This window comes from Melanerpes formicivorus, unplaced genomic scaffold (genome assembly GCF_026170545.1).
Source record: "Melanerpes formicivorus ecotype bairdi unplaced genomic scaffold, bMelFor1.0.p_v2 SCAF_164, whole genome shotgun sequence".
Taxonomy (NCBI): Eukaryota; Metazoa; Chordata; class Aves; order Piciformes; family Picidae; genus Melanerpes; species Melanerpes formicivorus.
In genome coordinates, this window is record NW_027142516.1 from 230,218 (window position 1) to 256,139 (window position 25,922).

At 60.3% G+C, this 25,922-nt stretch overlaps 7 protein-coding genes across 7 annotated transcripts; 4 read left to right on the plus strand and 3 right to left on the minus strand.

Moving 5' to 3' along the window:
- The first annotated feature begins 2,695 nt into the window (after positions 1-2,695).
- Positions 2,696-3,972, plus strand: LOC137457217 (claw keratin-like). The gene is made up of 2 exons (XM_068169046.1): positions 2,696-2,792; positions 3,191-3,972. The coding sequence occupies exon 2, from the start codon at positions 3,212-3,214 to the stop codon at positions 3,611-3,613; it is 402 nt and encodes a 133-aa protein (XP_068025147.1). The 5' UTR covers positions 2,696-2,792; positions 3,191-3,211; the 3' UTR covers positions 3,614-3,972.
- A 1,824-nt stretch (positions 3,973-5,796) lies between these two features.
- On the minus strand, positions 5,797-6,914 carry LOC137457176 (claw keratin-like). Its single transcript, XM_068168997.1, has 2 exons — positions 6,814-6,914; positions 5,797-6,733 (listed from the first exon to the last, which is right to left on the minus strand). Exon 2 carries the CDS (start codon positions 6,711-6,713, stop codon positions 6,150-6,152), a length of 564 nt encoding a protein of 187 aa, XP_068025098.1. The 5' UTR covers positions 6,714-6,733; positions 6,814-6,914; the 3' UTR covers positions 5,797-6,149.
- Positions 6,915-9,759: 2,845 nt separating this feature from the next.
- On the plus strand, positions 9,760-10,965 carry LOC137457272 (claw keratin-like). Its single transcript, XM_068169104.1, has 2 exons — positions 9,760-9,791; positions 10,190-10,965. The coding sequence occupies exon 2, from the start codon at positions 10,211-10,213 to the stop codon at positions 10,610-10,612; it is 402 nt and encodes a 133-aa protein (XP_068025205.1). The 5' UTR covers positions 9,760-9,791; positions 10,190-10,210; the 3' UTR covers positions 10,613-10,965.
- A 1,871-nt stretch (positions 10,966-12,836) lies between these two features.
- On the minus strand, positions 12,837-13,884 carry LOC137457269 (claw keratin-like). Its single transcript, XM_068169103.1, has 2 exons — positions 13,803-13,884; positions 12,837-13,722 (listed from the first exon to the last, which is right to left on the minus strand). The coding sequence occupies exon 2, from the start codon at positions 13,700-13,702 to the stop codon at positions 13,190-13,192; it is 513 nt and encodes a 170-aa protein (XP_068025204.1). The 5' UTR covers positions 13,703-13,722; positions 13,803-13,884; the 3' UTR covers positions 12,837-13,189.
- Positions 13,885-17,158: 3,274 nt separating this feature from the next.
- Positions 17,159-18,368, plus strand: LOC137457273 (claw keratin-like). The gene is made up of 2 exons (XM_068169105.1): positions 17,159-17,190; positions 17,589-18,368. The coding sequence occupies exon 2, from the start codon at positions 17,610-17,612 to the stop codon at positions 18,009-18,011; it is 402 nt and encodes a 133-aa protein (XP_068025206.1). The 5' UTR covers positions 17,159-17,190; positions 17,589-17,609; the 3' UTR covers positions 18,012-18,368.
- A 1,847-nt stretch (positions 18,369-20,215) lies between these two features.
- Positions 20,216-21,283, minus strand: LOC137457262 (claw keratin-like). Its single transcript, XM_068169095.1, has 2 exons — positions 21,182-21,283; positions 20,216-21,101 (listed from the first exon to the last, which is right to left on the minus strand). Exon 2 carries the CDS (start codon positions 21,079-21,081, stop codon positions 20,569-20,571), a length of 513 nt encoding a protein of 170 aa, XP_068025196.1. The 5' UTR covers positions 21,082-21,101; positions 21,182-21,283; the 3' UTR covers positions 20,216-20,568.
- A 2,932-nt stretch (positions 21,284-24,215) lies between these two features.
- Positions 24,216-25,482, plus strand: LOC137457267 (claw keratin-like). Its single transcript, XM_068169101.1, has 2 exons — positions 24,216-24,319; positions 24,719-25,482. Exon 2 carries the CDS (start codon positions 24,740-24,742, stop codon positions 25,139-25,141), a length of 402 nt encoding a protein of 133 aa, XP_068025202.1. The 5' UTR covers positions 24,216-24,319; positions 24,719-24,739; the 3' UTR covers positions 25,142-25,482.
- Positions 25,483-25,922: the final 440 nt, after the last annotated feature.

Consider the following 25,922-nt stretch of genomic DNA (forward strand, 5'->3'; position numbering starts at 1 on the left):
AGGAAGGCCAGGAGGGACGCGCCGTGACACAGCAGGGCATGCCAGGCACGAGGCTGCTGCAGCTGATCTGGTGTCACCCCCACAGCCTTGATCTGCCCTAATCCCCCCTCTGCTGATGCTACCCAGCCCCAAGCACAGGGCTCTGCCCACCCGTGCCCTGCACACCTCTCATTAGCTCTCTTTTACAAGCTGCCAAACAGAGGCATTGCAGCTGGGCAGCTCCAGGTCCACCTTCTCCAGTCCCTCCCAAAAGCCCTGGGGGCTGGGGCCCTGCTGGGGCACGTGAGGAGCATCCCTGAACCTTGGCCACTTCCAAGCCCCTGCTTACCATGGGCTGTTTGTGGCTCTCTGATTTCCCTGTGATGAGCAGGGGAGGCTCTAGTGTGTGTGGCAGGGACGCGATGGTGCTGGGCCTCAGCCAGCAGGTGGCGCTTCAGACACCTCCTGCCCTGCAGACACCTCCTGCCCTGCAGAAATCTCCCCAAGCCACTTCCTTCTCCTGTCCTGCAGCCACCTCTGTACCCCACAACCAACCTCTGGCCTGCAGCCACCTCCTGTTCCTCTCCCACAGCCACCTCCTTGTGCTGTCCTGCAGCCACTCCTGTGCCACACAGCCACCTCCTGCCCTGCAGACATCTCCTGCTCCTCCAGCTCCCCCTCCTGACCCTGCTCAGCCAGTTGCACCTCCTCCCGTGCCATCAGCAGGGCTGCCTGTGCCTAGGAAAGACCACAGCTGCCAAGGGGCCCTGCCTCCAGGCAGAGGGAGGGAAGGCACTGCTGGACCTGCTGCACTCTCTGGAACTGGGTCCTGGCAGGTTGAAGAGATGGAGCCTGGCTCTGACAGAGACCTCTTGGCTCCTGCATGCCTTAGAAGGTGAGAATGCAAAGGAGGCCACAGGTTGCTTCTCCCTGGGGGGCTGGAAAAGTCACAAGACTCAACTGCTTGACTCGGATGCCCCAGAGCTGGAAACACCACTTGGGAATGGTCCTGACTGGGAGTGACCCAGGTGTGGAGTTCCAGAGAATCTGCAGTGAGCAATGTGCTGTGCTGCACAGAGGGACCTCCCTCTGAGTGAGGATGGCCAGGGACTGCTTCTTGCTGTCCATTGTTGGATGCTGCTTGGTGCTGGGCATGAGGCCAAGTGTGACTTAAGGTGGAAACATTGAGGGGAACTGCTCTGAGCTGGCTGGGCTCAAGATTTCTTCTGGGTAATAGTCAGAGGGCTGTATAATTTAGGGAGTCTCCATGCGGTGTCCCTAACCCACGCCCTGGGTAGGGAGCAGACCTCCCTGCGGGATGGGACCGGACAACATATGGGTCCCTCAGTACCCCCCAGGAGTGAGTCCCCAACAACTATAACGCTTCTTTTCCTTGTGGAGCTGGTCGTTATAGTTGGTGGGGACCGCTTGGCCTCAGGCTCCAATCCGGATGGCTGCTGCTCAGCACTCTCATCCCCTGCGAAGTCCTATTTCATCTCCTCTGGGCAGAGGAACACCTCTTTCCTGATCCTGAGAGGTGAAGAATGATCTCCTGCTTGGACCTTACTGAATGTTTCTTGTTTGAGGCTGTGTTTGGCACAGGAACTCTGGAAGGATATAAAGGCTGGAATGGCAGGGTTGGAGATGGGTGCCTTTAAGAATTGTGAAAATGAGGACCTCCAGGAGGTGCAGAGCGTGCAGGGCTGGACAGGACATTTTGGTGTTTGTCATTTCCTTCCCAGAATGCCTGCATCTGGCCTTGAGAAGGGGACAGCACAAGCTGCCTCTTCCCCCTCTCCTCTCCCTGCTTCCTTCTGACCTGGCTCCCTTAGCTCCCCTTTATAATGGAGGAGGGGTTTGTGCTGGAGCAGCCTGCTGGCAGCCTGGGCAAAGCTAATTTTCAGCTGAGTCACTCTGGGCCTGGGATCTGGGGCAAGCCCCTGCCCAGCACACCTCTCTTTGTCTCTCTTTTACAAGCTGGTAAACTGAGGCAGTATGAGGCCAAGCTGAGTCAGAAGCCATTCCACACACTCAGAGTGGCTTCCAAATGCCACCAATGCCACCCTTAGTGCCATCACCAGATTCACCTCTCATGGCCTTGAGCTCCCCAGTCATCTCTGCCAGCTGCCTGCTCTGAGGCACTGCAGCACAATGGCACTGTCAGGTTGGGCACACAAGGAGGAAAGTCCTTAGGGACTGCAAAGACACAGGGGGCTGGCAGAGACACACTGGGCATAGAGATGGGAATGACATGGATGTGGGAATGGCATAGGCATGGATGGAGCATGGGAGAGCTCTAAGGGAGGGGATGTGCATGGAAGAGCCGAAGGGCAGTAGACCGAGCAGGATACTGTCTACTCTCACAGTCTCATGTCTGTGGGCAGAGGACCTCCCAGGGCACTGTTGCCTCATGGCCTGCAGCTGGGATGCTGCTGAGGTGACCTGCTTGGGCCCAGAGATCTTCTGCAAGAGGCCCAGGAGCCCTGCTCATGAGCAGAGGGAGGATTAGGGGCACCCCGAGGCGGCTGGGTGCTGCCAGCTCAGCTCCAGCAGCCCCTGCTCTGTCCTGCTGCTGTGTCACCTCCTGTCCCTCCCTCCGCGTCCCCTCTCCAGCTCAGGAGTGCAGAGCAGTGCTGCAGGAGCAAGCACATAAATGTCTCAGCCCAGTGTCATGAAGCTTCTCTGCTTGGCTGTGCCAGCAGCTGCATTTTTACAAGCAGCCCTTGGCTCCAGGGCTCTGGGATGGTATAAAAGGGCTGAGGTCCCCACAGCCTCCATCCACCTTCCTCCACTCCACTCTCCTCAGCACCCAGGTACCAGCTTGCCTTGCCCAGCACAGGCTTTCTGCAGGGCTCTTTGGCTCTCCTCTGCCTCTCCCAGCACAAGGCTGGGATGTGATGCTGCTGCGTGAGAGCTCTGGCAGGGCTGCAAATGGCAGTGTGGAGCTCCAGGGTCCTGAGTGTTGCACTGGACTCCAGTGCTTGGGCAGCTTTGGGTAGTTGTTGCTGCCTGCTGTGGGCCAGGAAGCAGCAGGGAGCATGAGGGGAGTGAGGGCTGGGAAGCAGCATTGCAGCTGTGCTCCCAGGGGATTGTGCTGCAGGCTCCTGAGCGGCTGCAGAGCAGGTCCTGGGCTGCAGGCTGCCAGGGCAGAGGGGCAGGAGGGCTTTGGGCTGGGGCCCTGCAGTGAGCACAGCTGTGCCTTGTCTTGCAGCTCTCCTTCCTGAAGGCCAAGATGTCCTGCTCCAGCCTGTGTGCTCCCTGTGGGGTGTGCAGCCCTACCCCCCTGGCCGACACCTGCAACCATCCCTGCGTGCAGCAGTGCCCTGACTCCACGGTGGTGATCCAGCCCCCGGCCACGGTGGTCACCTTCCCCGGGCCCATCCTCAGCAACTTCCCCCAGTCCAGCGTGGTGGGCTCCTCAGGAGCCCCTGTGATGGGAGGCTTTGGAGGCCGTGGGGGCTATGGAGGCCGTGGGGGCTACGGAGGCTACGGAGGCTTTGGAGGCTATGGAGGCTATGGAGGCTCTGGCAGCTGTGGAGGCTATGGAGGCTCTGGAGCCTATGGCTGCTATGGAAGCTATGGAGGCTCTGGCAGCTGTGGTGGTTGGGGCCGAGGCGGCTGTGGCATCTGCTAAGCTCCACGCTGGATGCAGTCACAGCTGAAGGAGAGCTCCAGAGATGCTCCTGGCACCTCCTGACTCCCACCTCTGCAGGAATGCCTCTGGCACTGCTGGGCTCTGGAGCTGCTCTCCCCAGTGCCTGCCTGAGGCCCAGCTCTGCACTCCTCCTGCTCCTCCTCTCCATCCATTCAGGATTCTCTTCCCTTGAGCACGCAGCCCTGTGCTGCCTGCCTGTTGCTGTGGCTCAGTCCATGCCAGCCTCGCTCTGCCCCATGCCAGGACCTGTGAGCTGCCCTAGCTCAGGGCACTGCTCCTGGCCCTGTCCCCTCCTCTCCTGCCCCTTCAATAAAAGCTTTCTTGCATTGCAACATTAATCTTTGCTTGGAGTTGATCCTTCAGCCACAGCCAAGAGCCCAAGGCTCAGGATGGATTCCCATCAGTGTCCCAGGCATCTCCCAGCTGGGGCCGTGCCAGGGCAGCCTGCAGGAGCTGCCTCCTTGGCTCCTCCTACTTGTCCTCAAGCTTCACAACCTCTGCAGCAGGTAGCCAGAGTGGGGACTTCTTCAGAGCCCCTGACAGCAGCTGCTCCTTCCTGCAGGAGCTGGAGGGAGGGCAGAGGGAGCTCAGAGGCACCCTGTGGGGACTGTCACCACCAGCTGGTAGACACTGAGCTCAGAACGCACCTGCTCCAGAGGAGGCCACATTGGGGTACTCAGGCAGTGTGGATCAAGACACTCTGAGGTGTTGAGGAGAAGGAGGAAGGAAAGGGGAAGAAGGAAGGTCCAAGAACAGCCATGAGTCAACACTGCGCTGCCAGAGAGATTTTATTACAGCTCCAGGGGAGCAGGGAGGTGAGAGAAGAGCAGGGCCAGGGCCAAGGGCAGGTCACAACTCCTGGCAGCAGGCAGAGGGACAGCAAACAGGAGCTGTGCCAAGGCAGCAGACATCCGGTCCTGGCCTCCACCACCTGGAGGCAAAGTCATGGAGGGCAGCTGAGATCCAGGAGGGGAGGGCAGAGTTGGCCCCAGAGCTGGCATCAGAACCCCACAGCACAGCAGTGCAGCAGGGGAGTCCTTCCTTGGGTGGTCGACTTGGGATGTGCCAGGGCACCTCTGGAGATCTTCATCCTTGCTAGCTGCAGCCTGGGGCTCAGCAGGGCCCAGTGTTGCCATTCAGGTCCTGATGGCCTCGGCACCAGCCCCCAGAACCAAAGCTCCTGAATCCTCCAGAGACCCCCCAGCCCTAAAAGCCTCCAGATGCCACCCAGCTCCCAAAGCCTCCATAGCCACAGAAAGTACCACCAGAGGCACCCCACACCCCTGGGCTCCTGTAGAGCCAAAGTCGCTGGAGTGTGGGATGCAGCTGAGGATGGCCCCAGGGAGGGTGACCATGGCAGGGGGAGTGAGCTGGGGGAATGACATGGAAGAGCCTCCTTCTCTTCAGTCCGAATTTGCCTGCATTTCCAAGATAATCACAGGTTAATGAGAAGTGGGCAAGAGCAGCAGTCCTGTTCTTACTGCATTTGTTTGAGAAGCAGATAGAATCCATAAGGCTCAGAGGTTTGTATTCATCCTCCCAAGCCCGGCCCTAGCACCTTCTTGGAACCTGCAGCGCAGCAGGGCAGCCCAGGACACCCCGCAGCGAGATCTCTCCTCAGCCCTGTGACACCCCCAGCCTCAGCCGTTGGACTCCCGCTAAGGCAGACTCGGCCCTGCCCCCGCCCCGGCCCCGCCCAGGCCCCGCCCCCGCCCCGCGGCAGCATTTCAGCTCTCTCAGCAGTCTCGGAAACTCCTTGCGGACGTTTGCTGCGGAGCCTGCGCAGCCTGCGGGTGGGGACGGTGCAGCAGCACCGCCAGGATGCCCTAGCGAGTGGCTTTCGGGGTACTTTAGCAGCAGCCTGGGGCCACAGCTGTGCCCAGCTGCCTCTTCTCCTGGTGCTTCTTGCTTGGGACAAGGAACTGAACCCCACCTGCCTCCAGCTTCCTTGCAGGGAGCTGTAGAGAGCCAGGAGATCTCCCCTCAGCCTCCTCTTTTCCAGCCTCAAGACCCTCAGCTCCCTCCCCAGCCATCTTCTTCAGATCGTTCCCCACCTTCCTTGCCCTCCTCATGACCTGCTCCAGAGGCCAAGCATCTGCATTGTCCCCAGGGCTGGCCTGTAGGGGTAGAAGGGAAGCATCAAGCACAACCAGGAGCCAATGTTGTGATGCAAGAGAGATTTTATTGCAGTCCCAGGACAGGACGAAGCTTTGAGAAGAGCAGAGCTGTGGCCAAGGGCAGCTCAGGACCCCTGGCAGTAGGCAGGCAGCCAGCATGAGCTGTGCTGCAGGAGCAGGCAGCCAGCAGGGACCCTTCCCAGCAGTGGGCCAAGGCTCCTGCAGGGATGCTGAGGCAGAGCAGGGGAAAGGCAGAGCTGGGCAGAAAGCAGGAAGGAGGCAGCCAGGCTCCAGAGCCCAGCACAGACAGCAGCAGGTCCTTTCCTCAGGGCTGAGTGGGAACCTGCCAGGGATTTTCTGGAGCTCTCCTTCATCTGTGGCCGGATCCAGGCTGAGGCTCAGCAGGACCCACAGCTGCCTCCGAAGTACCGAGAGCCACGGCCCCAGCCCCCATAGCCACCCCAGCCCCCAAAGCCCCCATAGCCCCCAAAGCCTCCATAGCCTCCCCAGCCCCCAAGGCCTCCGTAACCACCCCAGCCCCCAAGGCCTCCGTAGCATCCGTAGCCCCCAAGGCCTCCATAGCCACCCCAGCCGCCAAGGCCTCCATAGCCACCCCAGCCCCCAAAGCCTCCATAGCCTCCAAGGCCTCCATAGCCACCCCAGCCCCCAAAGCCTCCATAGCCTCCATAGCCTCCAAAGCCTCCATAGCCACCCCAGCTTCCATAGCCTCCATAGCCCCCACGGCCTCCAAAGCCTCCCATCACAGGGGCTCCTGAGGAGCCAACAAAGCTGGACTGGGGGAAGTTGCTAAGGATAGGCCCAGGGAAGGTGACAACAGAGGCAGGGGGCTGGATCACGACGTTGGAGTCAGGGCACTGCCGCACGCAGGGCTGGTTGCAGGTGTCAGCCAGGGGGGCCGGGGCGGCCACCCCACAGGGAGAACACAGGCTGGAGCAGGACATCTTTCAGGCAGGCAAGAGACCTGGAAAAGGGAGCAGGGGTGAGGGGAGGCTGGACAAGGCAGGGACGGGTCTCCAAGAGGCTTCCAGGAGCTGGACTTACCCAGGAGATGAGGAGAGTCGAGCGGAGGAAGCTGGATGGAGGCTGTGGAGCCCTCAGCTCTTTTATACACGTCCCAGAGTGCCTGGGGCAGCGACCAAGGGGTGGTGGCACCACCTCTAGTAGGTAATGACCCAAATGAGCCAGGCTCACCCTCTGCACCGGGGGCACTGCCATGATAATGGTGCTGCGGAAGGAAGGCCAGGAGGGACGCGCCGTGACACAGCAGGGCATGCCAGGCACGAGGCTGCTGCAGCTGATCTGGTGTCACCCCCACAGCCTTGATCTGCCCTAATCCCCCTTCTGCTGATGCTACCCAGCCCCAAGCACAGGGCTCTGCCCACCCGTGCCCTGCACACCTCTCATTAGCTCTCTTTTACAAGCTGCCAAACAGAGGCATTGCAGCTGGGCAGCTCCAGGTCCACCTTCTCCAGTGCCTCCCAAAAGCCCTGGGGACTGGGGCCCTGCTGGGGCACGTGAGGAGCATCCCTGAACCTTGGCCACTTCCAAGGCCCTGCTTACCATGGGCTGTTTGTGGCTCTCTGACTGATTTCCCTGTGATGAGCAGGGGAGGCTCTACTGTGTGTGGCAGGGATGCGATGGTGCTGGTGTTGAGCCAGCAGGTGGCGCTTCAGACACCTCCTGCCCTGCAGACACCTCCTGCCCTGCAGACATCTCCCTAAGCCACTTCCTTCTCCTGTCCTGCAGCCACCTCTGTACCCCACAACCAACCTCTGGCCTGCAGCCACCTCCTGTTCCTCTCCCACAGCCACCTCCTTGTGCTGTCCTGCAGCCACTCCTGTGCCCCATAGCCACCTCCTGCGCTGCAGACATCTCCTGCTCCTCCAGCTCCTCCTCCTGACCCTGCTCAGCCAGTTGCACCTCCTGCCGTGCCATCAGCAGGGCTGCCTGTGCCTAGGAAAGACCACAGCTGCCAAGGGGCCCTGCCTCCAGGCAGAGGGAGGGAAGGCACTGCTGGACCTGCTGCACTCTCTGGAACTGGGGCCTGGCAGGTTGAAGAGATGGAGCCTGGCTGTGACAGAGGCCTATTGGCTCCTGCACGCCTTGGAAGGTGAGAATGCAAAGGAGGCCACAGGTTGCTTCTCCCTGGGGGGCTGGAAAAGTCACAAGACTCAACTGCTTGACTCGGATGCCCCAGAGCTGGAAACACCACTTGGGAATGGTCCTGACTGGGAGTGACCCAGGTGTGGAGTTCCAGAGAATCTGCAGTGAGCAATGTGCTGTGCTGCACAGAGGGACCTCACTCTGAGTGAGGATGGCCAGGGACTGCTCCTTGCTGTCCATTGTTGGATGCTGCTTGGTGCTGGGCATGAGGCCAAGTGTGACTTAAGCTGGAAACATTGAGGGGAACTGCTCTGAGCTGGCTGGGCTCAAGATTTCTTCTGGGTAAGAGTCAGAGGGCTGTATAATTTAGGGAGTCTCCATGCGGTGTCCCTAATCCACGCCCCGGGTAGGGAGCAGACCTCCCTGCGGGATGGGACCGGACAACATATGGGTCCCTCAGTACCCCCCAGGAGTGAGTCCCCAACAACTATAACGCTTCTTTTCCTTGTGGAGCTGGTCGTTATAGTTGGTGGGGACCGCTTGGCCTCAGGCTCCAATCTGGATGGCTGCTCCTCAGCACTCTCATCCCCTGCGAAGTCCTATTTCATCTCCTCTGGGCAGAGGAAGACCTCTTTCCTTATCCTGAGAGGTGAAGAATGATCTCCTGCTTGGACCTTACTGAATGTTTCTTGTTTGAGGCTGTGTTTGGCACAGGAACTCTGGAAGGAAATAAAGGCTGGAATGGCAGGGTTGGAGATGGGTGCCTTTAAGAATTGTGAAAATGAGGACCTCCAGGAGGTGCAGAGCGTGCAGGGCTGGACAGGACATTGTGATGTTTGTCATTTCCTTCCCAGAATGCCTGCATCTGGCCTTGAGAAGGGGACAGCACAAGCTGCCTCTTCCCCCTCTCCTTCCCTGCTTCCTTCTGACCTGGCTCCCTTAGCTCCCCTTTATAATGGAGGAGGGGTTTGGGCTGGAGCAGCCTGCTGGCAGCCTGGGCAAAGCTAGTTTTCAGCTGAGTCACTCTGGGCCTGGGATCTGGGGCAAGCCCCTGCCCAGCACACCTCTCTTTGTCTCTCTTTTACAAGCTGGTAAACTGAGGCAGTATGAGGCCAAGCTGAGTCAGAAGCCATTCCACACACTCAGAGTGGCTTCCAAATGCCACCAATGCCACCCTTAGTGCCATCACCAGATTCACCTCTCATGGCCTTGAGCTCCCCAGTCATCTCTGCCAGCTGCCTGCTCTGAGGCACTGCAGCACAATGGCACTGTCAGGTTGGGCACACAAGGAGGAAAGTCCTTAGGGACTGCAAAGACACAGGGGGTTGGCAGAGACACACTGGGCATGGAGATGGGAATGACATGGATGTGGGAATGGCATAGGCATGGATGGAGCATGGGAGAGCTCTAAGGGAGGGGATGTGCATGGAAGAGCCGAAGGGCAGTAGACCGAGCAGGATACTGTCTACTCTCACAGTCTCATGTCTGTGGGCAGAGGACCTCCCAGGGCACTGTTGCCTCATGGCCTGCAGCTGGGATGCTGCTAAGGTGACCTGCTTGGGCCCAGAGATCTTCTGCAAGAGGCCCAGGAGCCCTGCTCATGAGCAGAGGGAGGATTAGGGGCACCCCGAGGCGGCTGGGTGCTGCCAGCTCAGCTCCAGCAGCCCCTGCTCTGTCCTGCTGCTGTGTCACCTCCTGTCCCTCCCTCCGCGTCCCCTCTCCAGCTCAGGAGTGCAGAGCAGTGCTGCAGGAGCAAGCACATAAATGTCTCAGCCCAGTGTCATGAAGCTTCTCTGCTTGGCTGTGCCAGCAGCTGCATTTTTACAAGCAGCCCTTGGCTCTGGGATGGTATAAAAGGGCTGAGGTCCCCACAGCCTCCATCCACCTTCCTCCACTCCATTCTCCTCAGCACCCAGGTACCAGCTTCGCTTGCCTAGCACAGGCTTTCTCTAGGGATCCTTGGCTCTCCTCTGCCTCTCCCAGCACAAGGCTGGGATGTGATGCTGCTGCCTGAGAGCTCTGGCAGGGCTGCAAATGGCAGTGTGGAGCTCCAGGGTCCTGAGTGTTGCACTGGACTCCAGTGCTTGGGCAGCTTGGGGTAGTTGTTGCTGCCTGCTGTGGGCCAGGAAGCAGCAGGGAGCATGAGGGGAGTGAGGGCTGGGAAGCAGCATTGCAGCTGTGCTCCCAGGGGATTGTGCTGCAGGCTCCTGAGCGGCTGCAGAGCAGGTCCGGAGCTGCAGGCTGCCAGGGCAGAGGGCCAGGAGGGCTTTGGGCTGGGGCCCTGCAGTGAGCACAGCTGTGCCTTGTCTTACAGCTCTCCTTCCTGAAGGCCAAGATGTCCTGCTCCAGCCTGTGTGCTCCCTGTGGGGTGTGCAGCCCTACCCCCCTGGCCGACACCTGCAACCATCCCTGCGTGCAGCAGTGCCCTGACTCCACGGTGGTGATCCAGCCCCCGGCCACGGTGGTCACCTTCCCTGGGCCCATCCTCAGCAACTTCCCCCAGTCCAGCGTGGTGGGCTCCTCAGGAGCCCCTGTGATGGGAGGCTTTGGAGGCCGTGGGGGCTATGGAGGCCGTGGGGGCTACGGAGGCTACGGAGGCTTTGGAGGCTATGGAGGCTATGGAGGCTATGGCAGCTGTGGAGGCTATGGAGGCTACGGAGCCTATGGCTGCTATGGGAGTTATGGAGGCTCTGGCAGCTGTGGTGGTTGGGGCCGAGGCGGCTGTGGCATCTGCTAAGCTCCACGCTGGATGCAGTCACAGCTGAAGGAGAGCTCCAGAGATGCTCCTGGCACCTCCTGACTCCCACCTCTGCAGGAATGCCTCTGGCACTGCTGGGCTCTGGAGCTGCTCTCCCCAGTGCCTGCCTGAGGCCCAGCTCTGCACTCCTCCTGCTCCTCCTCTCCATCCATTCAGGATTCTTTTCCCTTCAGCATGCAGCCCTGTGCTGCCTGCCTGCTGCTGTGGTTCAGCCCATGCCAGCCTCGCTCTGCCCCATGCCAGGACCTGTGAGCTGCCCTAGCTCAGGGCACTGCTCCTGGCCCTGTCCCCTCCTCCCCTGCCCCTTCAATAAAAGCTTTCTTGCATTGCAACATTGATCTTTGCTTGGAGTTGATCCTTCAGCCACAGGCAGGAGCCCAAGGCTCAGGATGGATTCCCATCAGTGTCCCAGGTAGCTCCCAGCTGGGGCCTTGCCAGGGCAGCCTGCAGGAGCTGCCTCCTTGGCTCCTCCTGCCTGCCGTCAAGCTTCACAACCTCTGCAGCAGGTAGCCAGAGTGGGGACTTCTTCAGAGCCCCTGACAGCAGCTGCTCCTTCTTTGCCCTCCTGTCCTCTCCCCACTTTGATCTCCTTCACTCTCAGCCCCAATAAGAGCTGCAGGACCCCACAGTGGCCTTGCTGACAGCCTTGGCCATCACCCAGGGGATGCAAGCAGGCTGCTAGCACAGAGGAGCTGCTGGAGCAGGACACCCATGGCTCTGTCAGCTCCTCAGTGTGGTCTTTGGGGATGTGTTGAGTTTAGGGCTGTAGGGAGGGCAGGAGGAGCTCAGAGGCACCCAGTGGGCACTGTCACCACCAGCTGGTAGACACTGAGCTCAGAACGCATCGGCTCCAGAGGAGGCTACCCTGGGCCACTCAGGCAGTGTGGATCAAGACACTCTGAGGTGTTGAAGGAGAAGGAGGAAGGAAAGGGGAAGAAGGAAGGTCCAAGAACAGCCATGAGTCAACACTGCGCTGCCAGAGAGATTTTATTACAGCTCCAGGGGAGCAGGGAGGTGAGAGAAGAGCAGGGCCAGGGCCAAGGGCAGGTCACAACTCCTGGCAGCAGGCAGAGGGACAGCAAACAGGAGCTGTGCCAAGGCAGCAGGCATCCGGTCCTGGCCTCCACCACCTGGAGGCAAAGTCTTGGAGGGCAGCTGAGATCCAGGAGGGAAGGGCAGAGTTGGCCCCAGAGCTGGCATCAGAACCCCACAGCAGAGCAGTGCAGCAGGGGAGTCCTTCCTTGGGTGGTCGACTTGGGATGTGCCAGGGCACCTCTGGAGATCTTCATCCCTGGCTAGCTGTAGCCTGGGTCTCAGCAGGGCCCAGTGTTGCCATTCAGGTCCTGGTGGCCTCGGCACTAGCCCCCAGAACCATAGCTGCTGAATCCTCCAGAGACCCCCCAGCCCTAAAAGCCTCCAGAGGCCACCCAGCTCCCAAAGCCTCCATAGCCACCGAAAGTGCCACCAGAGGCACCCCACACCCCTGGGCTCCTGTAGAGCCAAAGTCGCCAGAGTGCGGGATGCAGCTGAGGATGACCCCAGGGAAGGTGACCATGGCAGGGGGTGTGAGCTCGGGGACTGACATGGAAGGGCCTCCCAAGCCGGGACCTAGCACCGGCTCGGATCCTATAGTGCAGCAGGGCAGCCTAGCACACCCCGCAGCGAGATCTCTCCTCAGCCCTGTGACACCCCCAGCCTTAGCCGTTGGACTCCCGCTAAGGTGGCCCCGGCCCTGGCCCCGCCCCGGCCCCGCCCCCGCCCCGCGGCATCATTTCAGTCATCCCAGCAGTCTTAGAAGCACCTTGTGCAGCCTGCGCTGCCTGCTGGCAAGGAAGGTGCAGCAGCACCGCCAGGATGCCCTAGAGCAGCGTTCCGGTGTCCTTTAGCAGCTGCCTGGGGCCACAGCTGTGCCCAGAAGCCTCTTCTCCTGGTGCTTCTTGCTTGGGACAAGGAACTGAACCCCACCTGCCTCCAGCTTCCTTGCAGGGAGCTGTGGAGGGCCAGGAGCTCTCCCCTCAGCATCCTCTTCTCCAGCCTCAACACCCCCAGCTCCCTCAGCTCCCTCCCAAGCCCTTTTCTCCAGACCCTTCCCTACCTTCCTTGCTCTCCTTAGGACCTGCTCCAGAGGCCAAGCCTCTGTGTTGTCCCCAGGTCTGGGCTGTAGAGGTAGAAGGGAAGCATCAAGCACAACCAGGAGCCAATGTTGTGATGCAAGAAAGATTTTATTGCAGTCCCAGGGCAGGAGGAAGCTTAGAGAAGAGCAGAGCTGTGGCCAAGGGCAGCTCAGGACCCCTGGCAGTAGGCAGGCAGCCAGCATGAGCTGTGCTGCAGGAGCAGGCAGCCAGCAGGGGCCCTTCCCAGCAGTGGGCCAAGGCTCCTGCAGGGATGCTGAGGCAGAGCAGGGGAAAGGCAGAGCTGGGTGGAAAGCAGGAAGGAGGCAGCCAGGCTCCAGAGCCCAGCACAGACAGCAGCAGGTCCTTTCCTCAGGGCTGAGTGGGAACCTGCCAGGGCTTCTCTGGAGCTCTCCTTCATCTGTGGCCGGATCCAGGCTGGGGCTCAGCAGGACCCACAGCTGCCTCCATAGTAGCCACGGCCCCAGCCCCCATAGCCACCCCAGCCCCCATAGCCCCCACAGCCCCCAAAGCCTCCATAGCCTCCCCAGCCTCCAAGGCCTCTGTAACCACCCCAGCCCCCAAGGCCTCCATAGCATCCGTAGCCCCCAAGGCCTCCATAGCCACCCCAGCCGCCAAGGCCTCCATAGCCACCCCAGCCACCAAAGCCTCCATAGCCTCCATAGCCTCCAAAGCCTCCATAGCCACCCCAGCTTCCATAGCCTCCATAGCCCCCACGGCCTCCAAAGCCTCCCATCACAGGGGCTCCTGAGGAGCCAACCACGCTGGACTGGGGGAAGTTGCTAAGGATAGGCCCAGGGAAGGTGACCACAGCAGGAGGGGGCTGGATCACGACATTGGAGTCAGGGCACTGCCGCACGCAGGGCTGGTTGCAGGTGTCAGCCAGGGGGGCCGGGGCGGCCACCCCACAGGGAGAACACAGGCTGGAGCAGGACATCTTTCAGGCAGGCAAGAGACCTGGAAAAGGGAGCAGGGGTGAGGGGAGGCTGGACAAGGCAGGGACGGGTCCCCAAGAGGCTTCCAGGAGCTGGACTTACCCAGGAGATGAGGAGAATCGAGCGGAGGAAGCTGGATGGAGGCTGTGGAGCCCTCAGCTCTTTTATACACGTCCCAGAGTGCCTGGGGCAGCGGCCAAGGGGTGGTGGCACCACCTCTAGTAGGTAATGACCCAAATGAGCCAGGCCCACCCTCTGCACTGGGGGCACTGCCATGATAATGGTGCTGGGGAAGGAAGGCCAGGAGGGATGCGCCGTGACGCACCAGGGCATGCCAGGCACGAGGCTGCTGCAGCTGATCTGGTGGCACCCCCACAGCCTTGATCTGCCCTAATCCCCCTTCTGCTGATGCTGCCCAGCCCCAAGCACAGGGCTCTGTCCACCTGTGCCCTGCACACCTCTCATTAGCTCTCCTTTACAAGCTGCCAAACAGAGGCATTGCAGCTGGGCAGCTCCAGGTCCACCTTCTCCAGTCCCTCCCAACTGCCCTGGGGGCTGGGGCCCTGCTGGGGCACGTGAGGAGCATCCCTGAACCTTGGCCACTTCCAAGGCCCTGCTTACCATGGGCTGTTTGTGGCTCTCTGACTGATTTCCCTGTGATGAGCAGGGGAGGCTCTACTGTGTGTGGCAGGGACGCGATGGTGCTGGGCCTCAGCCAGCAGGTGGCGCTTCAGACACCTCCTGCCCTGCAGACACCTCCTGCCCTGCAGACATCTCCCTAAGCCACTTCCTTCTCCTGTCCTGCAGCCAACTGTGTACCCCACAACCAACCTCTGGCCTGCAGCCACCTCCTGTTCCTCTCCCACAGCCACCTCCTTGTGCTGTCCTGCAGTCACTCCTGTGCCCCACAGCCACCTCCTGCCCTGCAGACATCTCCTGCTCCTCCAGCTCCTCCTCCTGACCCTGCTCAGCCAGTTGCACCTCCTGCCGTGCCATCAGCAGGGCTGCCTGTGCCTAGGAAAGACCACAGCTGCCAAGGGGCCCTGCCTCCAGGCAGAGGGAGGGAAGGCACTGCTGGACCTGCTGCACTCTCTGGAACTGGGGCCTGGCCGGTTGAAGAGATGGAGCCTGGCTGTGACAGAGGCCTCTTGGCTCCTGCACACCTTGGAAGGTGAGAATGCAAAGGAGGCCACAGGTTGCTTCTCCCTGGGGGGCTGGAAAAGTCACAAGACTCAACTGCTTGACTCGGATGCCCCAGAGCTGGAAACACCACTTGGGAATGGTCCTGACTGGGAGTGACCCAGGTGTGGAGTTCCAGAGAATCTGCAGTGAGCAATGTGCTGTGCTGCACAGAGGGACCTCACTCTGAGTGAGGATGGCCAGGGACTGCTCCTTGCTGTCCATTGTTGGATGCTGCTTGGTGCTGGGCATGAGGCCAAGTGTGACTTAAGCTGGAAACGCTGAGGGGAACTGCTCTGAGCTGGCTGGGCTCAAGATTTCTTCTGGGTAATAGTCAGAGGGCTGTATAATTTAGGGAGTCTCCATGCGGTGTCCCTAACCCACGCCCCGGGTAGGGAGCAGACCTCCCTGCAGGATGGGACCGGACAACATATGGGTCCCTCAGTACCCCCCAGGAGTGAGTCCCCATGAACTATAACGCTTCTTTTCCTTGTGGAGCTGGTCGTTACAGTTGGTGGGGTGTTGCAAGAAGGGGCCGCTATACGATCAATGTGAGCAGCGGAATCCAACTTTATTGAGCATCAGACACATCTTTTATACAGTTTACTATAATTATGCCTACTTGGTAACATACTATTGGTTACAGATTACATGTCAACCCCACCTCTTGCGGTTCTAACATCCTACTTCAGCTAGCCACACACATCTTGTTTGGATAAACCCCCTACTTGTTTTACGACCCTCATGATTACACGATTACAGTGCCCTTGTGACACTTCGTGATAATTCAGCTACATCCATCATGTTCTGTGGCATTCCTTATCTTAGCAGAGGGCCAGGCAGTCCTGCAGGCATTCCTTATCTTATCAGAGATCCAAACAGACCTGCAGGCATTCCTTAGCCCATTCTACTACAGTGGGGACCGCTTGGCCTCAGGCTTCAATCCGGATGGCTGCTCCTCAGCACTCTCATCCCCTGCGAAGTCCTATTTCATCTCCTCTGGGCAGAGGAAGACCTCTTTCCTGATCCTGAGAGGTGAGGAATGATCTCCTGCTTGGACCTTACTGAATGTTTCTTGTTTGAGGCTGTGTTTGGCACAGGAACTCTGGAAGGAAATAAAGGCTGGAATGGCAGGGTTGGAGATGGGTGCCTTTAAGAATTGTGAAAATGAGGACCTCCAGGAGGTGCAGAGCGTGCAGGGCTGGACAGGACATTGTGATGTTTGTCATTTCCTTCCCAGAATGCCTGCATCTGGCCTTGAGAAGGGGACAGCACAAGCTGCCTCTTCCCCCTCTCCTCTCCCTGCTTCCTTCTGACCTGGCTCCCTTAGCTCCCCTTTATAATGGAGGAGGGGTTTGGGCTGGAGCAGCCTGCTGGCAGCCTGGGCAAAGCTAATTTTCAGCTGAGTCACTCTGGGCCTGGGATCTGGGGCAAGCCCCTGCCCAGCACACCTCTCTTTGTCTCTCTTTTACAAGCTGGTAAACTGAGGCAGTATGAGGCCAAGCTGAGTCAGAAGCCATTCCACACACTCAGAGTGGCTTCCAAATGCCACCAATGCCACCCTTAATGCCATCACCAGATTCACCTCTCATGGCCTTGAGCTCCCCAGTCATCTCTACCAGCTGCCTGCTCTGAGGCACTGCAGCACAATGGCACTGTCAGGTTGGGCACACAAGGAGGAAAGTCCTCAGGGACTGCAAAGACACAGGGGCTTGGCAGAGACACACTGGGCATGGAGATGGGAATGGCATGGATGTGGGAATGGCATAGGCATGGATGGAGCATGGGAGAGCTCTAAGGGAGGGGATGTGCATGGAAGAGCCGAAGGGCAGTAGACCGAGCAGGATACTGTCTACTCTCACAGTCTCATGTCTGTGGGCAGAGGACCTCCCAGGGCACTGTTGCCTCATGGCCTGCAGCTGGGATGCTGCTGAGGTGATCTGCTTGGGCCCAGAGATCTTCTGCAAGAGGCCCAGGAGCCCTGCTCATGAGCAGAGGGAGGATTAGGGGCACCCCGAGGCGGCTGGGTGCTGCCAGCTCAGCTCCAGCAGCCCCTGCTCTGTCCTGCTGCTGTGTCACCTCCTGTCCCTCCCTCCGCGTCCCCTCTCCAGCTCAGGAGTGCAGAGCAGTGCTGCAGGAGCAAGCACATAAATGTCTCAGCCCAGTGTCATGAAGCTTCTCTGCTTGGCTGCGCCAGCAGCTGCATTTTTACAAGCAGCCCTTGGCTCCAGGGCTCTGGGATGGTATAAAAGGGCTGAGGTCCCCACAGCCTCCATCCACCTTCCTCCACTCCATTCTCCTCAGCACCCAGGTACCAGCTTCCCTTGCCCAGCACAGGCTTTCTCTAGGGATCCTTGGCTCTCCTCTGCCTCTCCCAGCACAAGGCTGGGATGTGATGCTGCTGCCTGAGAGCTCTGGCAGGGCTGCAAATGGCAGTGTGGAGCTCCAGGGTCCTGAGTGTTGCACTGGACTCCAGTGCTTGGGCAGCTTGGGGTAGTTGTTGCTGCCTGCTGTGGGCCAGGAAGCAGCAGGGAGCATGAGGGGAGTGAGGGCTGGGAAGCAGCATTGCAGCTGTGCTCCCAGGGGATTGTGCTGCAGGGTCCTGAGCGGCTGCAGAGCAGGTCCTGGGCTGCAGGCTGCCAGGGCAGAGGGCCAGGAGGGCTTTGGGCTGGGGCCCTGCAGTGAGCACAGCTGTGCCTTGTCTTGCAGCTCTCCTTCCTGAAGGCCAAGATGTCCTGCTCCAGCCTGTGTGCTCCCTGTGGGGTGTGCAGCCCTACCCCCCTGGCCGACACCTGCAACCATCCCTGCGTGCAGCAGTGCCCTGACTCCACGGTGGTGATCCAGCCCCCGGCCACGGTGGTCACCTTCCCCGGGCCCATCCTCAGCAACTTCCCCCAGTCCAGCGTGGTGGGCTCCTCAGGAGCCCCTGTGATGGGAGGCTTTGGAGGCCGTGGGGGCTATGGAGGCCGTGGGGGCTACGGAGGCTACGGAGGCTTTGGAGGCTATGGAGGCTATGGAGGCTATGGCAGCTGTGGAGGCTATGGAGGCTCTGGAGCCTATGGCTGCTATGGGAGTTATGGAGGCTCTGGCAGCTGTGGTGGTTGGGGCCGAGGCGGCTGTGGCATCTGCTAAGCTCCACGCTGGATGCAGTCACAGCTGAAGGAGAGCTCCAGAGATGCTCCTGGCACCTCCTGACTCCCACCTCTGCAGGAATGCCTCTGGCACTGCTGGGCTCTGGAGCTGCTCTCCCCAGTGCCTGCCTGAGGCCCAGCTCTGCACTCCTCCTGCTCCTCCTCTCCATCCATTCAGGATTCTTTTCCCTTCAGCATGCAGCCCTGTGGTGCCTGCCTGCTGCTGTGGTTCAGCCCATGCCAGCCTCCCTCTGCCCCATGCCAGGAGCTGTGAGCTGCCCTAGCTCAGGGCACTGCTCCTGGCCCTGCCCCCTCCTGCCCTGCCCCTTCAATAAAAGCTTTCTTGCATTGCAACATTGATCTTTGCTTGGAGTTGATCCTTCAGCCACAGGCAGGAGCCCAAGGTTCAGGATGGATTCCCATCAGTGTCCCAGGCAGCTCCCAGCTGGGGCCTTGCCAGGGCAGCCTGCAGGAGCTGCCTCCTTGGCTCCTCCTGCCTGCCCTCAAGCTTCACAACCTCTGCAGCAGGTAGCCAGAGTGGGGACTTCTTCAGAGCCCCTGACAGCAGCTGCTCCTTCTTTGCCCTCCTGTCCTCTCCCCACTTTGATCTCCTTCACTCTCAGCCCCAATAAGAGCTGCAGGACCCCACAGTGGCCTTGCTGCCAGCCTTGGCCATCACCCAGGGGATGCAAGCAGGGTGCTAGCACAGAGGAGCTGCTGGAGCAGGACACCCATGGCTCTGTCAGCTCCTCAGAGTGGTCTTTGGGGATGTGTTGGGTTTAGGGCTGTAGGGAGGGCAGGAGGAGCTCAGAGGCACCCGGTGGGCACTGTCACCACCAGCTGGTAGACACTGAGCTCAGAACGCATCGGCTCCAGAGGAGGCTACCCTGGGCCACTCAGGCAGTGTGGATCAAGACACTCTGAGGTGTTGAAGGAGAAGGAGGAAGGAAAGGGGAAGAAGGAAGGTCCAAGAACAGCCATGAGTCAACACTGCGCTGCCAGAGTGATTTTATTACAGCTCCAGGGGAGCAGGGAGGTGAGAGAAGAGCAGGGCCAGGGCCAAGGGCAGGTCACAACTCCTGGCAGCAGGCAGAGGGACAACAAACAGGAGCTGTGCCAAGGCAGCAGGCATCCGGTCCTGGCCTCCACCATCTGGAGGCAAAGTCTTGGAGGGCAGCTGAGATCCAGGAGGGGAGGGCAGAGTTGGCCCCAGAGCTGGCATCAGGGCCCCACAGCAGAGCAGTGCAGCAGGGGAGTCCTTCCTTGGGTGGTCGACTTGGGATGTGCCAGGGCACCTCTGGAGATCTTCATCCCTGGCTAGCTGCAGCCTGGGGCTCAGCAGGGCCCAGTGTTGCCATTCAGGTCCTGGTGGCCTCGGCACCAGCCCCCAGAACCAAAGCTCCTGAATCCTCCAGAGATCCCCCAGCCCTAAAAGCCTCCAGAGGCCACCCAGCTCCCAAAGCCTCCATAGCCCCTGAAAGCGCCACAAGAGGCACCCCATACCCCCGGGCTCCTGTAGAGCCAAAGTCGCCAGAGTGCGGGATGCAGCTGAGGATGGCCCCAGGGAAGGTGACCATGGCAGGGGGTGTGAGCTCGGGGACTGACACGGAAGGGCCTCCCAAGCCGGGACCTAGCATCGGCTCGGATCCTATAGTGCAGCAGGGCAGCCTAGCACACCCCGCAGCGAGATCTCTCCTCAGCCCTGTGACACCCCCAGCCTTAGCCGTTGGACTCCCGCTAAGGTGGCCCCGGCCCTGGCCCCGCCCCGGCCCCGCGGCATCATTTCAGTCATCCCAGCAGTCTTAGAAGCACCTTGTGCAGCCTGCGCTGCCTGCTGGCAGGGACGGTGCAGCAGCACCGCGAGGATGCCCTAGAGCAGCGTTCCGGTGTCCTTTAGCAGCAGCCTGGGGCCACAGCTGTGCTCTTCTCCTGGTGCTTCTTGCTTGGGACAAGGAACTGAACCCCACCTGCCTCCAGCTTCCTTGCAGGGAGCTGTGGAGGGCCAGGAGCTCTCCCCTCAGCATCCTCTTCTCCAGCCTCAACACCCCCAGCTCCCCCAGCTCCCTCCCAAGCCCTTTTCTCCAGACCCTTCCCTACCTTCCTTGCTCTCCTCAGGACCTGCTCCAGAGGCCAAGCCTCTGTGTTGTCCCCAGGTCTGGGCTGTAGAGGTAGAAGGGAAGCATCGAGCACAACCAGGAGCCAATGTTGTGATGCAAGAGAAATTTTATTGCAGTCCCAGGGCAGGAGGAAGCTTAGAGAAGAGCAGAGCTGTGGCCAAGGGCAGCTCAGGACCCCTGGCAGTAGGCAGGCAGCCAGCATGAGCTGTGCTGCAGGAGCAGGCAGCCAGCAGGGGCCCTTCCCAGCAGTGGGCCAAGGCTCCTGCAGGGATGCTGAGGCAGAGCAGGGGAAAGGCAGAGCTGGGTGGAAAGCAGGAAGGAGGCAGCCAGGCTCCAGAGCCCAGCGCAGCCAGCAGCAGGTCCTTTCCTCAGGGCTGAGTGGGAACCTGCCAGGGCTTCTCTGGAGCTCTCCTTCATCTGTGGCCGGATCCAGGCTGGGGCTCAGCAGGACCCACAGCTGCCTCCATAGTAGCCACGGCCCCAGCCCCCATAGCCACCCCAGCCCCCATAGCCCCCACAGCCCCCAAAGCCTCCATAGCCTCCCCAGCCTCCAAGGCCTCCGTAACCACCCCAGCCCCCAAGGCCTCCATAGCATCCGTAGCCCCCAAGGCCTCCATAGCCACCCCAGCCGCCAAGGCCTCCATAGCCACCCCAGCCCCCAAAGCCTCCATAGCCTCCATAGCCTCCAAAGCCTCCATAGCCACCCCAGCTTCCATAGCCTCCATAGCCCCCACGGCCTCCAAAGCCTCCCATCACAGGGGCTCCTGAGGAGCCAACCACGCTGGACTGGGGGAAGTTGCTAAGGATAGGCCCAGGGAAGGTGACCACAGCAGGAGGGGGCTGGATCACCACGTTGGAGTCAGGGCACTGCCGCACGCAGGGCTGGTTGCAGGTGTCAGCCAGGGGGGCCGGGGCGGCCACCCCACAGGGAGAACACAGGCTGGAGCAGGACATCTTTCAGGCAGGCAAGAGACCTGGAAAAGGGAGCAGGGGTGAGGGGAGGCTGGGCAAGGCAGGGACAGGTCCCCAAGAGGGTTTCAGGAGCTGGACTTACCCAGGAGATGAGGAGAGTCGAGCAGAGGAAGCTGGATGGAGGCTGTGGAGCCCTCAGCTCTTTTATACAGGTCCCAGAGTGCCTGGGGCAGTGGCCAAGGGGTGGTGGCACTAACCCCAGTAGGTAATGACCCAAATGAGCCAGGCCCACCCTCTGCACCGGGGGCAGTGCCATGCTAATTGTACTCAGAAGGAAGGCTAGGAGGGACGCGCCGTGACGCACTAGGGCATGCCAGGCACGAGGCTGCTGCAGCTGATCTGGTGGCACCCCCACAGCCTTGATCTGCCCTAATCCCCCCTCTGCTGATGCTACCCAGCCCCAAGCACAGGGCTCTGTCCACCCGTGCCCTGCACACCTCTCATTAGCTCTCTTTTACAAGCTGCCAAACAGAGGCATTGCAGCTGGGCAGCTCCAGGTCCACCTTCTCCAGTCCCTCCCAAAAGCCCTGGGGACTGAGGCCCTGCTGGGGCACGTGAAGAGCATCCCTGAACCTTGGCCACTTCCAAGCCCCTGCTTGCCATGGGCTATTTGTGGCTCTCTGACTGATTTCCCTGTGATGAGCAGGGGAGGCTCTACTCTGTGTGTGGCAGGGACGCGATGGTGCTGGGCCTCAGCCAGCAGGTGGCGCTTCAGATACCTCCTGCCCTGCAGACACCTCCTGCCCTGCAGAAATCTCCCCAAGCCACTTCCTTCTCCTGCCCTGCAGCCACCTCTGTAAGCTACAGCCACCTCCTGCCCTGCAGCCATCTCCTGCTCCTCCAGCTTTTCCTCCTGACCCTGCTCAGCCAGTTGCACCTCCTCCCGTGCCATCAGCAGGTCTGCCTGTGCCTAGGAAAGACCACAGCTGCCAAGGGACACTGTTGGTAGCAGAGAACCCTGACAAGGAGGCACTGGTATCAAGGGGCACTCCTGGCCTGGCAGTGCCTGTGAGTGGCTCTGACCCTGCAGTGATTCCCCCTGAGGTACTTCGGGATGCAGTGCTTGCAGCCATCCAGCACCTGAAGGAGAAGCTCCCTGGCAGGCCAGAGAAGCTGCCTGCAGAGATGGGAAAGCTGGGAGAGGTGGAAGGGATGATTGAGCAGGTTGGCACAGCTGTGTCTAGACGGGAGAGGGAGGATGACACTTCCCCTGCACCTGCTGCATGGCTCTGGGTCACAGCCAGCAGGGAGTGCAGTGCTGCCAAGCAGCCAGCTCAGGCTGGGCCCTGCCACTCACCACAGGCAGCCTGGAACCTCCTGTGTGACCCTGGGAAGGACAGGAAGTGCTGGCACCATAAGGCCACCTCTGAGCTTGCTGCCAGACCAAAGGAGCTGCTAGATGGCAGCACGAGGGCTGGTGCTGCAAGGGGGTAGCTGTCTCTGAAACCCTTCATCAGCACTAGAGGGGCCCTGCCTCCAGGCAGAGGGAGGGAAGGCACTGCTGGACCTGCTGCACTCTCTGGAACTGGGGGCTTGGTAGATTCAAGGGATGGAGCCTGGCTGTGACAGAGGCCTCTTGGCTCCTGCACACCTTGGAAGCTCAGAATGCAAAGGAGGCCACAGATTGCTTCTCCCTGGGGGGCTGGAAAAGTCACAAGACTCAACTGCTTGACTCGGATGCCCCAGAGCTGGAAACACCACTTGGGAATGGTCCTGACTGGGACTGACCCAGGTGTGGAGTTCCAGAGAATCTGCAGTGAGCAATGTGCTGTGCTGCACAGAGGGACCTCACTCTGAGTGAGGATGGCCAGGGACTGCTCCTTGCTGTCCATTGTTGGATGCTGCTTGGTGCTGGGCATGAGGCCAAGTGTGACTTAAGCTGGAAACGCTGAGGGGAACTGCTCTGAGCTGGCTGGGCTCAAGATTTCTTCTGCTCCCCTGGGAAGTCCCATTTCATCTGCTCTGAGAAGAGGAAGACCTCTTTCCTGATCCTGAGGGATGAAGAATGATCTCCTGCTTGGACCTTACTGAATGTTTCTTGTTTTAGGCGGTGTTTGGCACAGGAACTCTGGAAGGAAATAAAGGCTGGAATGGCAGGGCTGGAGATGGGTGCCTTTAAGAAGCATAAAGATGAGGACCTCCAGGAGGTGTAGAGTGAGCAAGGCTGGACAGGACATTGTGATGTTTGTCATTTCATTCCCAGAATGCCTGCATCTGGCCTTGAGAAGGGGACAGCACAAGCTGCCTCTTCCCCCTCTCCTCTCCCTGCTTCCTTCTGACCTGGCTCCCTTAGCTCCCCTTTATAATGGAGGAGGGGTTTGGGCTGGAGCCTGGGCAAAGCTAATTTTCAGCTGAGTCACTCTGGGCCTGGGATCTGGGGCAAGCCCCTGCCCAGCACACCTCTCTTTGTCTCTCTTTTACAAGCTGGTAAACTGAGGCAGTATGAGGCCAAGCTGAGTCAGAAGCCATTCCACACACTCAGAGTGGCTTCCAAATGCCACCAATGTCCCCCTGAGTGCCATCACCAGAGTCACCTCTCATGGCCTTGAGCTCCACAGACATCTCTGCCAGCTGCCTGCTCTGAGGCACTGCAGCACAATGGCACTGTCAGGTTGGGCACACAAGGAGGAAAGTCCTCAGGGACTGCAAGCACACAGGGGCCTGGCAGAGACAGACAGGGCATGGAGATGGGAATGGCATGGATGTGGGAATGGCATAGGCATGGATGGAGCATGGGAGAGCTCTAAGGGAGGGGATGTGCATGGAAGAGCCGAGGGCTGCAGAGGGAGCAGGGCACTGTCAGCTCTCACAGCCCCATGTCTGTGGGCAGATGACCTCCCTGGGAAATGATGCTTGGGCAAAGAGAATTTCTGCAAGAGGCCCAGGAGCCCTGCCCATGAGCAGAGGGAGGATTAGGGGCACCCCGGGGCGGCTGGGTGTTGCCAGCTCAGCTCCAGCAGCCCCTGCTCTGTCCTGCTGCTGTGTCACCTCCTGTCCCTCCCTCCGCGTCCCCTCTCCAGCTCAGGAGTGCAGAGCAGTGCTGCAGGAGCAAGCACATAAATGTCTCAGCCCAGTGTCATGAAGCTTCTCTGCTTAGCTACACCAGCAGCTGCGTTTTTACAAGCAGCCCTTGGCTCCAGGGCTCTGGGATGGTATAAAAGGGCTGAGGTCCCCACAGCCTCCATCCACCTTCCTCCACTCCACTCTCCTCAGCACCCAGGTACCAGCTTCCCTTGCCCAGCACAGGCTTTCTCCAGGGATCCTTGGCTCTCCTCTGCATCTCCCAGCACAGGGCTGGGATGTGATGCTGCTGCCTGAGAGCTCTGGCAGGGCTGCAAATGGCAGTGTGGAGCTCCTGGGTCCTAAGTGCTCCACTGGACTCCAGTGCTTGGGCAGCTTGGAGCAGTTGTTGCTGCCTGCTGTTGGGCCGGGAAGCAGCAGGGAGCATGAGGGGAGTGAGGGCTGGGAAGCAGCATTGCAGCTGTGCTCCCAGGGGATTGTGCTGCAGGCTCCTGAGCGGCTGCAGAGCAGGTCCTGGGCTGCAGGCTGCCAGGGCAGAGGGGCAGGAGGGCTTTGGGCTGGGGCCCTGCAGTGAGCAGAGCTGTGCCTTGTCTTGCAGCTCTCCTTCCTGAAGGCCAAGATGTCCTGCTCCAGCCTGTGTGCTCCCTGTGGGGTGTGCAGCCCTACCCCCCTGGCCGACACCTGCAACCATCCCTGCGTGCAGCAGTGCCCTGACTCCACGGTGGTGATCCAGCCCCCGGCCACGGTGGTCACCTTCCCCGGGCCCATCCTCAGCAACTTCCCCCAGTCCAGCGTGGTGGGCTCCTCAGGAGCCCCTGTGATGGGAGGCTTTGGAGGCCGTGGGGGCTATGGAGGCCGTGGGGGCTACGGAGGCTACGGAGGCTTTGGAGGATATGGAGGCTATGGAGGCTATGGCAGCTGTGGAGGCTATGGAGGCTATGGAGCCTATGGCTGCTATGGAAGCTATGGAGGCTCTGGCAGCTGTGGTGGTTGGGGCCGAGGCAGCTGTGGCATCTGCTAAGCTCCACGCTGGATGCAGCCACAGCTGAAGGAGAGCTCCAGAGATGCTCCTGGCACCTCCTGGCTCCGACCTCTGCAGGAATGCCTGTGGCACTGCTGGGCTCTTGAGCTGCTCCCCCCAGTGCCTGCCTGAGGCCCAGCTCTGCACTCCTCCTGCTCCTCCTCTCCATCCATTCAGGATTCCCTTCCCTTGAGCACGCAGCCCTCTGCTGCCTGCCTACTGCTGTGGCTCAGCCCATGCCAGCCTCGCTATGCCCCATGCCAGGAGCTGTGAGCTGCCCTAGATCAGGGCACTGCCCCCTCCTCCCCTGCCCCTTCAATAAAAGCTTTCTTGCATTGCAATATTGATCTTTGCTTGGAGTTGATCCTTCAGCCACAGCCAAGAGCCCAAGGCTCAGGATGGATTCCCATCAGTGTCCCAGGCAGCTCCCAGCTGGGGCCTTGCCAGGGCAGCCTGCAGGAGCTGCCTCCTTGGCTCATCCTGCCTGCCCTCAAGCTTCACAACCTCTGCAGCAGGTAGCCAGAGTGGGGACTTCTTCAGAGCCCTTGACAGCAGCTGCTCCTTCCTTGCCCTCCTGTCCTCTCCCCACTTTGCTCTCCTTCACTCTCAGCCCCAAGAAGAGCTGCAGGACCCCACAGTGGCCTTGCTGCCAGCCTTGGCAATCACCCAGGGGATGGAAGCAGGCTGCTGGCACAGAGGAGCTGGTGGAGCAGGACACCCATGGCTCTGTCAGCTCCTCAGAGTGGTCTTTGGGGATGTGTTGGGTTTAGGGCTGTAGGGA

Coding starts and splice junctions, on each gene's coding strand:
- LOC137457176 (XM_068168997.1), bottom strand. CDS start 6,713: ATGTCCTGCTCCAGCCTGTGTTCTCCCTGTGGGGTGGCCGCCCCGGCC.
- LOC137457262 (XM_068169095.1), bottom strand. CDS start 21,081: ATGTCCTGCTCCAGCCTGTGTTCTCCCTGTGGGGTGGCCGCCCCGGCC.
- LOC137457217 (XM_068169046.1), top strand. CDS start 3,212: ATGTCCTGCTCCAGCCTGTGTGCTCCCTGTGGGGTGTGCAGCCCTACC.
- LOC137457269 (XM_068169103.1), bottom strand. CDS start 13,702: ATGTCCTGCTCCAGCCTGTGTTCTCCCTGTGGGGTGGCCGCCCCGGCC.
- LOC137457267 (XM_068169101.1), top strand. CDS start 24,740: ATGTCCTGCTCCAGCCTGTGTGCTCCCTGTGGGGTGTGCAGCCCTACC.
- LOC137457272 (XM_068169104.1), top strand. CDS start 10,211: ATGTCCTGCTCCAGCCTGTGTGCTCCCTGTGGGGTGTGCAGCCCTACC.
- LOC137457273 (XM_068169105.1), top strand. CDS start 17,610: ATGTCCTGCTCCAGCCTGTGTGCTCCCTGTGGGGTGTGCAGCCCTACC.